This window comes from Lepidochelys kempii, chromosome 8 (assembly GCF_965140285.1).
Source record: "Lepidochelys kempii isolate rLepKem1 chromosome 8, rLepKem1.hap1, whole genome shotgun sequence".
Lineage (NCBI taxonomy): Eukaryota > Metazoa > Chordata > Testudines > Cheloniidae > Lepidochelys > Lepidochelys kempii.
The window spans coordinates 83,222,757-83,237,661 of NC_136387.1; the positions used below are offsets into that span (position 1 = coordinate 83,222,757).

General features: G+C 39.6%; 1 protein-coding gene across 8 annotated transcripts in view; it reads left to right on the forward strand.

The window, feature by feature from the left end:
* The window catches only part of USP33 (ubiquitin specific peptidase 33), a 90,288-nt gene that overhangs the window by 56,381 nt on the left and 19,002 nt on the right, over window positions 1-14,905 (forward strand). For 7 of the 8 annotated variants that reach the window (XM_073357287.2, XM_073357286.2, XM_073357280.2 and 4 more), the window contains 9 exons: window positions 2,539-2,959; window positions 3,436-3,576; window positions 6,892-6,998; window positions 8,676-8,848; window positions 8,944-9,038; window positions 9,728-9,761; window positions 11,550-11,595; window positions 12,382-12,562; window positions 14,622-14,748. In XM_073357287.2, the coding sequence (XP_073213388.1) occupies window positions 2,539-2,959; window positions 3,436-3,576; window positions 6,892-6,998; window positions 8,676-8,848; window positions 8,944-9,038; window positions 9,728-9,761; window positions 11,550-11,595; window positions 12,382-12,562; window positions 14,622-14,748 (1,325 nt within the window). The remainder of the gene's footprint in view (window positions 1-2,538; window positions 2,960-3,435; window positions 3,577-6,891; window positions 6,999-8,675; window positions 8,849-8,943; window positions 9,039-9,727; window positions 9,762-11,549; window positions 11,596-12,381; window positions 12,563-14,621; window positions 14,749-14,905) is intronic. The other variant, XM_073357282.2, reaches the window with a different exon arrangement.

Sequence of the window (14,905 nt, forward strand, 5' to 3'; positions counted from 1 at the left end):
TTGGTGATGCCCTAGGAATAACATAGTGAAGGCAGGGAACTGTGCAGCCTGGAAATACCTCGGTCACATGGGAGTGAGTTGTTGTTCTCCTCCCCAAAAGGCAATTGCGGGGGAGCTGGGAGTCTGAGGGTGGTGCCCTTGCTGGACCACTGAGGGGAAATACAGGTGCAATAGTCCTGAACTGCAACAGTATCTCTTCCCCTAAAAGAATTACCAGCCAGGGCAAACAGGTCTAAAAGTTTTAAATTTACATGTGTATAGATCATTGGGCTGAGGGAGAGTCCCGGAAACCAAACAGTGGTGACATTAATAAATTGTAAGCAAGTAACCAAATGATTATGTACCAAACTCCTCTTAAACCTACCACCGCTGGACCAAAAGATACCCTCTTAATGAATTAGCTACCTGTACAACAAGAATAAACAATGGTTAAGAACAAAAATACTAGGAATTAATGAAGATGGGAGCAGCAGAAGGCAGGAAGAGGTCAAACTTCTGCCCCCTTCCTGCTCTTATAAGAACAGCTGTGAGCTCAAACTGAAAGTAAGTCAGCATTGCCATGGTAGCTCACCCACTCCTTCCACAAGAAATTGCTGAGCTGTTAGAGTGTGAATCTACAACATTCCCTTTGTTTCCTTCTCCGGTCCAGGCACAGCTGGAGGGCTGGGACAAATTAAACTTGAGTCTTTTGAAAGGTGCAAATGTAGTTTTCCTCACCAGTGTATGTAAGGCCCTGATTGGGTGTTGCAAAAAAAGTTTGAAAATCTTATATGATGAGGTTAGATTCCTTTATCGACAACCTCTGGTAACTGCACAGCTAGTAGCTAACCAGGTGCAGTACTTGGTTGTTGCTTGTATCAGGATGCATGTCATTGTGATGGTTCTTGGGGTACCCAGGACTGAGAGTCACCTTGTTACCCCCTGCCTCCAACCTGAGGGAGTTTCGCCCATGCCTGGCTGCTCTTTACCACCATTAGCCTTTCAACCACTTGAACTCTTTCCCCTGGGCTATGCCAGCCCTGTCTACACCTTGCAGGTTAACAAAAGGTGCACACCAATCCATTTGAATCAGTCCTCTGTGATATGCTGCCCTGGACACAGACTGCTCACAGAAATCCCAGATCCTCTGCTCCCAAAAGTGCAGTGTGTCCCAGTTTACTAATTTTACCTTAAATCGCTGCTCCCATAAATCAGACAGCACTTGTGAACCACTTGCAGTAAAACAAAAGTAGATATTTGTAAGAAAGAATAAACTACAAAAATAGCTATAATACAAAACAAAATCAAAATGTGAAGCTGCATCTACATTTATTAATAAGTTACCTTTCCTAGCAAATAAAATAGGTTTCCTACTCCCCGATGTTAAGTCTGTTTCAGAACTTCACAAAAACCAGGATCAATTTTTCATGAGAATACCTTGTTCCTCAAGATGTCTTCTCAGTGGCAAGATGCAGAGTACGTTTCCCTCCTTTGTAACAGGTTTCAGAGTAGCAGCCGTGTTAGTCTGTATTCGCAAAAAGAAAAGGAGTACTTGTGGCACCTTAGAGAGACTAACAAATTTATTTGAGCATAAGTTTTCGTGAGCTACAGATCACTTCATCAGATGGATTCAGTGGAAAATCACTGTAGCTCATGAAGCTTATGCTCAAATAAATTTTAGTCTCTAAGGTGCCACAAGTACTCCTTTTCTTTTTCCCTCCTTTGTGTTATCCTGAAACAGTTTTTTGTTTCTGTTCATAGAGTGAACCCCTATCTTGTCATAATGTTTCTTCTTTACCTTCAGGTGGTTTTGTTTGTTTGCAGTTGCCTCTGATGATTTTCCATTGAAAGCTTTGGTATTGAGCAAGGTTAAACAATTGAGCCTTGCATTGCATCAGTGGCAAAACAGGATGGGGTGGCAACTCGCTCCTGCTGAATAGGCTATCACTGAGACATTATCCTCTGGTGACTAACATTTACACCAAGTCCATAAAGCATACTTTCAACATACATATATGATTACTTAAATATTACCTATACATACACCATGCAGTGATTATGAATCTCAGTGAGTTATGAGCTTTCTGTAGCTACCTTACATGTTACTTTTTATGGATAAATATGCTGTAAGATATGTTTGGTATAGTGACTTTGTCAAGCTTGAGTTAAGTGTTATTTGCAAAGAACAGGCGACCCTTTGCCAAGGAACCTCTGTCACAGAGACCACACAAGAAATATTTTAACAAGTAAAATATCCTAGCACAGAGTATCAGCTTTGTGATGAGTGAAAGTGTGAGAAGGAAAGTTGCCGAGTAAGACTCCTCGTGACATGGAATGGAACTCGTGTAGGAGGTTACAAAATCCAAAATGAAATATTATTTGGACTGACAGTTTAATTCTCTTTTGCACCCCAGACTGGACAGGAGTCATTTACTTTGTTTTTACTTCTTTGATTTAGTGGCCAGCTTTAGCTTTTTGTTGTTTCATCTTGTTCTGACACCACTGTGTGCATATCTTCTAAATATAAAAGGGGATTATGTACCTTATTTTAAATTCCAGGATGCACAAGAATTCTTGCGTTGTTTAATGGATCTGCTTCATGAAGAGTTAAAGGAACCAGTCATGGAAATAGAAGACACCCACTCTACAAGTATAGAAGAGAGTATGGAAGAAGACAAGAGCCAGTCAGATGTAGATTTCCAGTCCTGTGAATCTTGTGGTAGCAGTGATAAGGCAGAAAATGAGGCTGGTTCCAGACCCTTTTCAGAGGAGTATGCAGAGACTACTATGTTAATTCAAGATGTTGAAAACCACTCCCTCACAACCAAAGATCAGCAGAAAGGAAAAACACCATGTAACAAGCTTAACCGGGCAAGTTCTATGGAGGACTTAAAAAAAGACACAAACACTGCTTCAGAAACTGCTGAATTTTTACATAATCCAGGAACAATCAAATTACAAATACACAGCAGAATTTCAGGTGACTGTATGATCAGTTGCTAATGTGTAATTATAACGAAATCATAGTTGTAGCTGAAATGCATATAAAAGTAAAAATGAGGGAAACCATTCTAGATGTATAACTTGTCATGTATCCCATGAGAGTAGATTGGTTTCTAAACTGGTGCTCAAATTCATTAATGTGGTACTTTCATTACATGTTTGTTTAGTCCATTTTGAAGTCCAGTGACTATTTACCACCTATTCAAGTTTTGTAACAATTGAAAGACTTCAGATAACATTACAATTGGTGATTGCTTTTGGATTTTTTTGGTTCATCATTTCTGCTTTAACAGTTGCTGAATTAAAACTGAATTTTTTTATACACAAGTGTTTAATCAGTCGCCTACTGGTGTGCTAAAATGTAAGTTATCTAACTGTTTTGCAGTTCAACCTGAAGCAAAACTTTACTGTTGGAAAAATTCAGCTGTGCAGTAATACAAATTTCTGTTGCAGACTACATCAGTGATGTCCACATGACTGATCTGTCAGGACCGCAAAGCCCTCCCTCAAACGAAGGAGTGAATACACGTTTATCAACCTCTCCTCCAAAATCAGGCTCATTACGGTCTGGATTGGCACCTGCACACAAAAAAGGTATAAGCTTCTTTTTCTCCTTGCATTACATTGCTTATAAGTGTGCCATTCGTTTTTGCCCTTTTTTGCGGGGGAAAGGGGGTGTATTTAATATTGACACTATATGCTTTCAGGCCTCTACTTAGAGAGTTGACACCATGCTAATGGGATACAGAGCTTCTCATTATTTTCTACATCACTGTCTCTTTTCACTTTATTGGAGAATGGTGTGTCACTACCAGTCATTATAAGCAGTTGTGTATCCATAGCACTTCCTGCCTCTCCAGTTGTTTTTGTCTCCTTGCTCTTGAAGCATGGAGCAATATTTTTCTGATCTTTCTTTATAGCACCTGATTGGAGAAATGGAGGTGGTGGGAAGAATGCTCAAAGAAGGAAAAAAGTTGTGTTTTTAGAGGAGAGTCTGGAAAGGAGCCCATTGGGTACTCAAGAGAGAGGCTTCTTGCGGGAACAAGGCATCAGTTGAGTCTCCCCAGAGTGAAAGAGCTCATGTCTGTTACTACTGCTGTAGGCAAGTTCACCCATTGGAGCAGTCCTAATTTCTGCTACCCACACAGAGTGGTGGAGAGTCTGTTTAGGCTGCTTCCATTCTACAGTCTACTCATCAGTAATTGGTCAGCACCTAAAAAGGCTAGGCTCTCACTGCCTGCAGGGTTGGCTCTGACACAGTGCTCCTTTTCCTTTACTGCAGCCTCCCAGCACCAGGGATATGTTTTTATAGCAGTTTCTTCTGTCTCCACAAAAGGTTCCCCCACTTTGTACCTGGCTGCATCTCTCTCTGTGGTCCCTTTATAGAGTTGACACCAAAATGCAAGTCCTCCAGCAGGGGCAGCTCTATCTTACTCCACTCCTCAAGCTTCCAGATCCCTTTCTTTCCTCCGGATGAACCTGTGAACAGCTTGGTGGAAAAGTGATCTGAAGTCCCATTCTAGCAGATCTTCTCTCCACCATCTGTCACAGCTTTAACTCCAAGGGACCCCGAGCATGCTCAGATTCCAGGCAGCCTACTCAAAGCATTAGGAAGTTGATCGTGGTCTCAACCAAACTTCCAGAAATTCCCATTCTGACAGGCTTGCTGTTCCCTCATCTGTGGCAGAGGTGGTCAGCCGAATAGCCGGCCTTTCTCCAGCCATCAGCAGGAGTCTGAGCAATTTCAATGGAAAGCCACTCTGGTACTCTGCTTCATTATACTTCCTTTCCTTTGCTGAGGATCTAGACAACAGTGGTGTTTCAGACATGGCCCAGAGGGGTTGCCTGCATCCCCCTTTTAGGATTGTTGCCAATGTGCAAGACTCTAGATATAGTGTGATAATTCATTGATGTAAATTGTTCCATAATAATCCATGGTTTTGAGTTTGCTGCATAATTGCGCTTCAAAATCTGAGCATTCATGAATAATTGCTGAAGATTTATTTATTTATGGTTGTGAAGAAAACCTTCATACAGTGATGCCCGCTATATTTGGCAAAGAGCGAAAGACCACAGCTCTCAAAGACATGTTAACTGACCCATTCCCGTTGATGGTATGTCAGCACTGAAGTCTAACAAGAATAATTTAAATGGCAACATTGTTTCACTCCTGGTCAGCTCTCCAGAAATATCAATTTAATGCCATAATTGTGTGTAGTGGAAGATATGGGGCAGATTGCAGTGAGGCTCATGTCGAAGTTTGCTGGAGTGGGGAATGAGAAATTCATCCTTCCTCACTCAGATTTAAAGTTACCTCCATCTTTGTCCAGAGTGGAAATAATAGAGATCTGTCCCCTGCCCTGTACCAAAAGTCTCAACTGCCTCCTGATTGCCAAAAGCAAAACTGTCTCCTGTGCCTTCCTGACTCTCACAAGGCCAAACAGTCCCCTACCCAGAAGCCAATACCTCTGTTTCCCCCTCCAACTACATCTGTCATGCAATTACGCATTTTCAGTATGGAAATCTCTGGCAAATTGAAAATGTGAAGTGTTCTAAAACAGTTTAATATAAAAATACATGACTGAAGGACCAGGAAGTGGGCATTGCTGCATAACTCATGGGTTCCTGCAAAATGCACATCTAAAGTACGACATGAAAAGAGGACTTGCCAGTGAGATTTCTTGCTTGCTGGCTTTTCTTCCTGCCAGTATTCTCTCTTCAGATCCAAACTCTTCCCTTCTCCAAGCCTATTTCAGCTAGCAATGAGGCAGGGAGGCAATTTCAGTTACATGAGACAGCAGGCACTCAAAGGTATTTGCTTAGGGGCCATCCAGTTAGTGTATGGACTTCTATGAGGCAACCTTGGGGAGATGCATCCCTGTGGGGGAGGTCTGTTTGGAGCTGTTTGTTTACCTTTTCACTGTTATTGGCCCCACACTTTGCTGCTCCTTATTTGTATTGGCAAGTAGCAAATCAGCAGGTCCACTGCCAAGACTCTTACAGGAGGAGTTTTGGGGACCTTAGTCTGTTGGGTAGGGTACAGCAAGAGCATTTGCAGTCTATATTTTGTATGATGCTTCTAGGTTTTAGTCTCTAATGTAGGGGGGCCAGGAGACTGTTTTTGAAGGGTTTTTTGTACTCCAGAGAAGCAGCTATTATTCATCTAATGCAGATCACAACTTGAAATTATTTATACTTGATTTCCAGATCTGTTGGGGAAAATCCCTCTGAGAGCTTTAGAGACTGCTCCACTTAGGCAGTCTCAGCAGGGGGCAGGTTTTCTTTTTTTCAATCAGTCTGCTTTTTAAATTCTGTATCTATCACTGACTCATCCCAGTTTGGCCCAACATAATCAGTGCCTCAGCATTTCGAGTCTGTATCAGTTGAGTCCTTTGGACCAAGATATGTTGAAGACTCCCTGCAAAACTGTTACGGTCAAATGAGGCTGGCATATGCTCTCAGATATATGAACTTTATACTCTGAGTGAGAATACGCTTAAAATGGGCCTTAATCTGAGAGCAATACACTAAGGATTCTAAGATTGCCCCTCAAATAGTCTGAGTTTTACTTAACTTAAATGCTAGCCTTGGAAATTCCACTAGGAAAGAAAGAAGGATCAAGCATGGTTGTCTGTCTACCTTAATTCTACTAGGAACCCACAGGAACAATTGAGCCTAGGAGATATACTAACTCAGCCATAGCTGCCAGTAATTTGGCTGCCTGGTTCCCTAGGAGATGAGATAATGGGGAAAGGGAATTAGTTCTTTTATCTCAATCCTGAAAAGAGGTGGCACGTACTCATTTAATCCTGTCATTTTAAAAACGGATTTAGGCAAAGCAGAATCAAAGGTTACGCACTGTACTTTGAACCCTCTTTAACCATTTTTATTCTTGTCTTTTTATATTAGTTCCAACTTCTCCAAAAAAGAAGAAACACAAGAAATACAGGAGTGTCATATCTGACATATTTGATGGGACCATCATAAGTTCAGTGCAGTGCCTGACTTGTGATAGGGTGAGTGTAGGGAGATGTTCTGATGTGAATGTGGTGTTCATTTTTATATTAAAATATAATCGTTAATTTCAGTCATTTTACCTTTACACGTGTAATCTTTCTCTTGGGATTTCTCTTGTGGCAGGCTCCCTGGGCATTCAAGCAAGGCTGCTGGCCCCTTTCTGAGTTCTGCAGCTGTTACGTCTCCTCAATTTAATTTTGTAGTCCCTAATAGTAACTGTTGCAACCCTTCTTTAATGTAGACTCTTGCCTCTCATTTGGGAATAGAAAGAACATAAGCCCAACTGAAACTCAACAAAATTGTGGGTGTTAGTTTGCAACCAAATTTTTTTTCCAAGTGCAGCAAAGTTTTCATTTTCCTTCCTCTTCCCTCCCATCATCCAGGAGGTTCCCACTATTGGTTATAAACTAGCTGAACAGCTATGTTACCTTGCTTAGACACACAGCAAGGTGTGTGTGCAGGTGAAGGCCACAGTTCCTTTTCCTGTGGTATTATGGCTAACCAAGGATTGCGGTGTCTACATGCTGTCACTCACAGATTGCTAATATCATTCAGAACTGCTCATTCAGTTATATGTTAAGCTATGAGGTGCATCTTTTCAATTCTTCTGTTTTTAAATAAGAATAAAGGATTTCTCCTCCCCCCCAACACACAGCCTTTGCCTGTGAAAAGCAGTTCACGGCAGAAGAAAGGAACCCAATATGGAGGAGGAATCTTTTATGTCTGCAACTTCATTTAGCAGACAAATCCAATCATGGTTTGCCTGACTTCCTAACACACACAACTTCCTCAAGGAAAAATTCCATGTAATATAAAATAGTCTAACTGCTACATCGGATTAGAAAAGGCAAGTCATTAAGTGTTTTTAATTATCTGGAATATAGAAAAGGGTAGCTAGTCATGCTGTTTCAACAGCCTCATCATGCAAGTTAGGGCTGAGAAAATTCAGGTCTTGTTAAAAACGTTTAAAATTAGATTTTTCAAAGTGGTTTGAAGTCCTAGTCTGCCTTATGAAGCTCAGCTTCCTGCTGGAAAGTGTAATGTTCTTTAGTAAAAATGGCAGCGCCCACTGAAAAAAGCAAGTCCCAATTCTTCATAGTGCCACTTAAAAAGTAGCAGGTAATTAAAAAAACTTCTAAAAATGATTCTTAGCAAAAATTTACTTCTAAGTTATTATTACAGACCACTTCAGTTTCCTTTAAAAATAGCCCCAAAGTCAGAAGTGCTCATTCTTATTTGGAGGGGGAAGGCTGTTTTTAAGTAAAACACCATCAAAATTATTTGAATAATGTTTGGAAGAATTAGCACCCATGAGAGCCATCTGTGAAAAGCTCTGTACCACTAACATGACCACTACCATGGGATAAACCAGCTGGGGTTTATAAAAGAGCCATTGTTACTACTTTAGCTATAAAAGAATTACCAGGTGCACTGTTCTTCCAAAGACTGGTTTTATGACCCAAATCCATTTAACTGATAATTGAGAGAGTGCCATCTAGTGGAACTTTAGGAGTAAAACACTGAATCTTTTGTTAGCGGTCACTCTTTTGATCTAACTTCTCAAGATTATAAAATAAAGTAACAAAATACTGTGGTGTACTTTACAAAATTAGAATTAATTGCTTATTTCTTTTAACAAAAGCCTAATTTTCCTCCCTACTTCATTTTTTGCATAGGTGTCTGTTACCCTGGAGACTTTTCAGGATCTGTCATTGCCTATTCCAGGTAAGGAAGACCTTGCCAAACTGCATTCGGCAAGTCATCAGACTTCTCTAGTCAAGGCAGGGTCGTGTGGTGAAGCATATGCTCCCCAGGGATGGATAGCATTTTTTGTGGAGTACTTTAAAAGGTAAGTGATTCTCTTTGTAGTGCTTAGATTTTAAAATTGCAGTTTCTGCTCTACTGGCAGAACATTTGTTGTGTTTTCTGTCAATGATGTTTCAGGTTTGTTGTCTCATGTGTTCCTAGCTGGTTTTGGGGTCCAACAGTAACCTTACAAGATTGTCTTGCTGCCTTTTTCGCCAGAGATGAGCTCAAGGGTAAGCCACTATTTAAAATACATATCTAATGTGCCTTCTTTTTAAAACAAGGTAAATAGATGAGGTATTTTACTTTTGCTTTTTTTTTTAAATTGAACCAATGCACACATCAGACTTTTAAAAATATTCCTGGTCATAGGATCAACCGTTGTTGTTCTTGTTTTTTTTTTTTTTTTTTTAAATAAACCACTTTTGAAATGGATTTTGAAGCAAGAATTTTCCACATAAGTTTTCTTGGAATTATACAATAATTGAATTTCTCTTCATGAAATAAAATCAGATGAAGTTGAGGACATTTTCAATCTAAATTTGGGAATTTGCTCCTTCTCTTGCCTTTAAAATGTGTACTGTTCCCTTTTATTTTAAAATGATTAAATCACCCAACATAATCCAGAATATATTTTTAATGTTTGGGAGCATAAACCCTAAGAAAACCATATCATACATTTGCTCAGTGAAATGCTAAACTTTCTCTAGAGCAATCCAAAGTCTTCAGGCACGAACTGAAAACATTTAACCTGAAAAATAAATGATCCCTGAAATTACAATGACACAATCAAAGCAAGAGAAAAGTATAATAGCTATTGTAAATGGCAATTATCAATAAAGTATAGTGGATAGCTTGAAGAATAACTACTTGTGTTTAGAGAATAATGGTTGTTTCCCCTCCTCCCCCCCAATATCTACAGGTGATAACATGTACAGTTGTGAAAAGTGTAAAAAGTAAGTCATCTTTTACCTTGCATTTGCTTTAATAAGCCTTGGTCTTGATCAGCACATTAATGTTGCTGCAAAAGTTTAATGTGTGGAAATAAATGCAACATACAGTGACTTTCATAGATGAGAATCCTGTACTTTTGGTACAAGGACATTTTTTGATGGGCAGCTCGTTGTTATGAGAGCTTGTACTATACCTCTCAGAAGTCTAGTAACAATGAAGATGTATCAGCCAGGAAGTGCTTTAGGGATGAGTCAACCATATTGGGATTGTGATGGGACCTCAGGGTGCAGCCTGGGACTGCTCTGTGGGACCACTGTGCCCCCTTACCTCTCCAGCCTGGGCTGTCTCTCTTAGTGCTTTGCTAGTGACAAGCAGTAAATACCTCCAGGCACTGTTATCACTCAACACAACTGCATGTGGAGCCTCACACCCAGCTAAATTGCATGAATGCTCCCAGAGTCACTCATAAACCACACAGAGAAAGGCACCAGCCAAATCCCCCCAGCACCCAGCCTTGTACTTTGGGAATATACCGTCTTGCACTGTTCAAGACCTTTTCTTGAGCAATGCAAGTTTATTAACTGGTTCACATCTTGGAATAGAAATTGGACATACACCAGCCTTTGTGAACCTGAGCAGATTTACCAAGCACTTCAGGCAAACTCACTGGTAAAGGGAAACAGTAAAACAAATTTATTGGTTACAAAAGATAGATTATAAGTGATAGGCAAAAAGTCAGTCACCAAAATAAAATAAAATATATATAAGCACGCAGTCTAAGCCTTAACTCTTATCATACTTGACAGTATTTACATCAAGCAATATTCTCACCCCCATTGGATCTTAGTCCTTAATATACAGGTTTGTCTCTTAAACCTGGGCCAGTCTCCTCTGTTGAAATCATCAGTCTTCTCAGCATCCTTGTTGCTTACGTAGGTCAGGGGAGGAGAAAAGGCAAAGCATGGGGCCTCGTGTTCTGTTTTATACCCTTACTCCATGTGCTTGGAGAACATAAGTCTAGGCATGTTTGATAGGCATTGCTGAATCACAAGGTGAGGTTGAGCAATTTCCCTGATGTGGCCTTGTGCAAGTGAGTCATTGCATTGTAGCTCCCTTGCTGGATAATGGCTGTTGATGGTTGTTCAACACCCGCCTGGGCGTTGGTTATCTCCCTTATAAAGAAATATATAATCTAAATGTATAGCAACCCTTTGTATTACTGTAAGATAAATCCTTAATTATTAATGCAGTCTAAATTATTATATTTTATCAAAATAAAGGAATGAAACAGTGTCAGACTCTTAACAGTTGTTGCTGTTTATACATAACACTGTTTTCTTGTTCAAGCATCATTGTATAATTTAAATATTGTATGGGGACAGTAAAATACATATTAGCACTCCATTAAAATTATTTATTGATACTCTGCTGCGGTTAAATTTTCTTCAAGAATGAATTTATTTGACAAAAACTGGAATTCAGCCATAATTTGCTTTCACAAAGTCTAAAAGCTCAATCTTTCCCCCATACTAAGAAAATCCATTGGCTAGATAGAACTGGTAGGCATATACATAGTTACTGCTTTGAATTATTCAGTGGAACAGATTTCCTCTGCTTCAAGATTTCATTATTCGTATCACTTTGGCTTCAGTAAGTCTAGTCTGCATTCCAGAAATATTTCAGGTTTACTAATGTAACGCACAACCCTAAGACTTCATCGTCATGTTTTTGCTGAGTTGGCACAGGAGGTGAAACATTTATAGGACTAAATGTTTTTCTTCTTTGCTTAGATTAAGAAATGGAGTGAAATTCTGCAAAGTGCAAAAATTTCCTGAGGTATTGTAATCACACGCATTTTAAAATGTTTCTTCTGCATGATTGGGAATGCGGCCAGGTTAATGAGTTGCATACAAAGTAGATTGTGTCTTGCGTGTTAAAAAATGTAGCAGCATGCTTGCAATCCTGAAAAAAACATGTTTGAATCTAATCACATTTGGTCAGGTACTTTACAAGAAAGTTAACAACAGTTAAAATGAAAGGTAAAGTTGTAAGAAGAAGAAGAAAAAAGAAATGTTTTTCCTACAGTCCTGTAGCCAGCCTGTGGAATTCACTTCTGCTGGAGGTCATAGAGTTAAATACTGTAGCTGAGCTGGAAATGTTTCTGACTTGTTAGGTTTGTAGCTGTGCATGCTAAAGGTAATTAAATCTTATTCTTCAGTGCATCAGCTGGTGACTGCAAGAATCGTGAAGGAATTTGACCCTGGTGACAGCCTTGCACAAATAGTTAAATGTAGTAGGGGAAGAGCTTTGCCCTTCATTGAAACATCAGGTTTTGGCAGCTGCTCAGTGCTGGCCTTTATGATTTTTGCAGGATCAGTAAGATGATTTTTGGGGGGAAATCCCAAATGCAACTAATTTAAAATAAATGTGGAGGATCCTGAGGCTGCCATCAGCTGCCTCCGACTGCAGAAGAAATTGATTCCAGCTGTTTGTACTGGAGCCATAGGAGTCCCTAAGATTTTAACAGTGTGGGAGGAAGGGCAATAGGGCCTCTGCAGTATAGTTGCTATATAGATAATTACACATCAATTAGTTCTTAATTACAGATAGTTCTTCTTACAGATACTGTGCATTCATCTCAAAAGATTCAGACATGAGCTCATGTTTTCCACAAAAATTGGTACCCATGTATCCTTTCCCCTGGAAGGACTTGATCTTCAGCCTTTCGTTGCTAAGGACAGTCCAGCTCAGATTGTGACATATGATCTCTTGTCTGTCATCTGCCATCATGGAACTGCCAGCAGTAAGTATTGATTTGTTGTTTCAGAATGCAAACATAGTGACAGATGTTCATTTTATGGATGTAGATGTGGGATTAAGGGTACCATTAAGATTTATTGGTCTGAAAGGTAAATATGGACAAATGGTGGTAGCAATATTAATTCCAAAATTGAGTAGTCTTACTGTTGATTGAAGCCAGAAGCTAGTACATGTTCTGGTTGATTATTTGTTTTTTAAAGTGAGTTGTGACATACATTTGGAATGCTATTTAGGAATCTTGTACAATTTGAAGAAGAATCGATCAGCCAAGCCTATGTCTAAAAGAAAAAGTACTTACAAAAACCTCTCTAGTTAACCATCGGGGGAGGGATAGCTCAGTGGTTTGAGCATTGGCCTGCTAAACCCAGGGTTTGAGTTCAATCCTTGAGGGGGCCATTTAGGGATCTGGGGTAAAAATTGGGGATTGGTCCTGCTTTGAGCAGGGGGTTGGACTAGATGACCTCCTGAGGTCCCTTCCAACCCTGATATTCTATGGTTCTATACGATTCTATGATCCTGATGTTGTCTGCTACATAAATTCAAGTACACAGTACAAATAATGATACAATATAAAGGACTGCTCATCCCAGCTAGCAACACCACAAGCAAATACAATGTGGATAATAAAATAAGCTCCTCCGTCCACAAAGATCTGTGGAGAAAAGAGGGACTTTGTGGCATGTCCAAAGAATTAGCTGATCTTGGCTCTCATTGTCAAGGGGGAGTGCACTGCATATTCCCCTTGTGAAGAGTATTCTTCCAGTAGTTCTTTCTTGTTTGGCTGAAAGAGTTCCAATCCTTCTGTTATAAACTCTGGCAACATGGCGTGGGAAGAGAGGCAATTTCTCATGTAACAAGGCCCCGAACATCTAAGACATAGATTTAACGGTAAATGCTTTCAGTTCTATCCTGAAACCTACTGGCATCTAATGCAGATCCAACGGCTCTGGTTGTAATGTGCTTCCCAATGATGCCCAAATCAATCAAGCAGACATAACATTCCTTTCTACAGTAGACCCTCAGAGTTATAAATACCAGAGTTATGAATGGACCAGTCAACCACACGTCTCATTTGGAACTGGAAGTACACAATCAGGAGGCAGCAGCAGAGACCAAAAAAAAGAAAAAGACAAATATAGTACAGTACCATGTTAAACATAAACTACTTAAAAAAAGGGAAAGCAGCATTTTTCTTCCGAATAATACAGCTTTTAAACTTTACTGAGTCAATGTTCATTTATCAACTTTTGAAAGAACAAACATAATGTTTTATTCAGAGTTACGAACAATCTCCATTCCCAAGGTGTTCATAACTGTGGGGTTCTATTGTAGTTAGATTCCATGTTATTCTCAAGAGTCAGAGACCAGGAGAAAACTAGGTGCATTCAGTGAGAAATGGGAGTCAGAATAGCTCAATAATAGGTTCTTTAGTAGGTTCCAAAGACAAGAACCTCATTGTTTAGGTCAAGTTGTTTCATCATCTTCTTCCCTAAATACTGCCTCCCTTTCAGATCAAGAGCAGGTATATGATTATCACAACTGTAGGCACTCCATATTTTAAGAAATAACCTGAGCCTAATTGTGAATAGTATCCAAGATACAAATTCAGAATCTTGAGATGTTGAGCAGTAGAACATGGTTCCTATTGCATGCAGGTACACTGGCTGCTTTTAGAGAATGTGACCATCTGGACAGAGGAGTTCCTTTGACTAAAATAACTTACTAAATGGACTGTCTTGGACATCATGACCCAGAGCACAATATTCACATTGCTCAGAAATCAATCAAACTAAAGATCACTTGGAGAGCGGAGCTTATGTTGAAAGAACATAACCATGTCTGCCTTTTCCCTTTAGCTGATGGGAATGGAACAAAAAGCTGATCTTAGTTTTATAAGGAACTTAAACCAAATTCTATAGTAAAAAGTCCCTTTCATTAATACCATAAAACATATGTGGTGAAGACATGTACAATTTTCTGTTTTTCCACCTGTTACCTAAATTGTTCATAGCCTCACATTTCACTGTACTTTCTGACTCTAGGTGGACATTATATAGCTTATTGCCGAAACAATTTAAATAATCTATGGTATGAATTTGATGATCATAGTGTCACAGAAGTACCAGAATCCACTGTACAGAATGCAGAAGCTTATGTTCTCTTCTACAGGTAAGAAAGTGAATAAAAGGAGGAGAAAGGTCAGTATCAGTATAAACCTTGTTCAAGTAAATGAATCACTTTTGAGCTGTTGGCCATTTGGCACCCAGCTTTTAAAATTAGGTTGCTAAATAAATTTTGTGAGACATTTGGATTTGGGGAGGGTAGG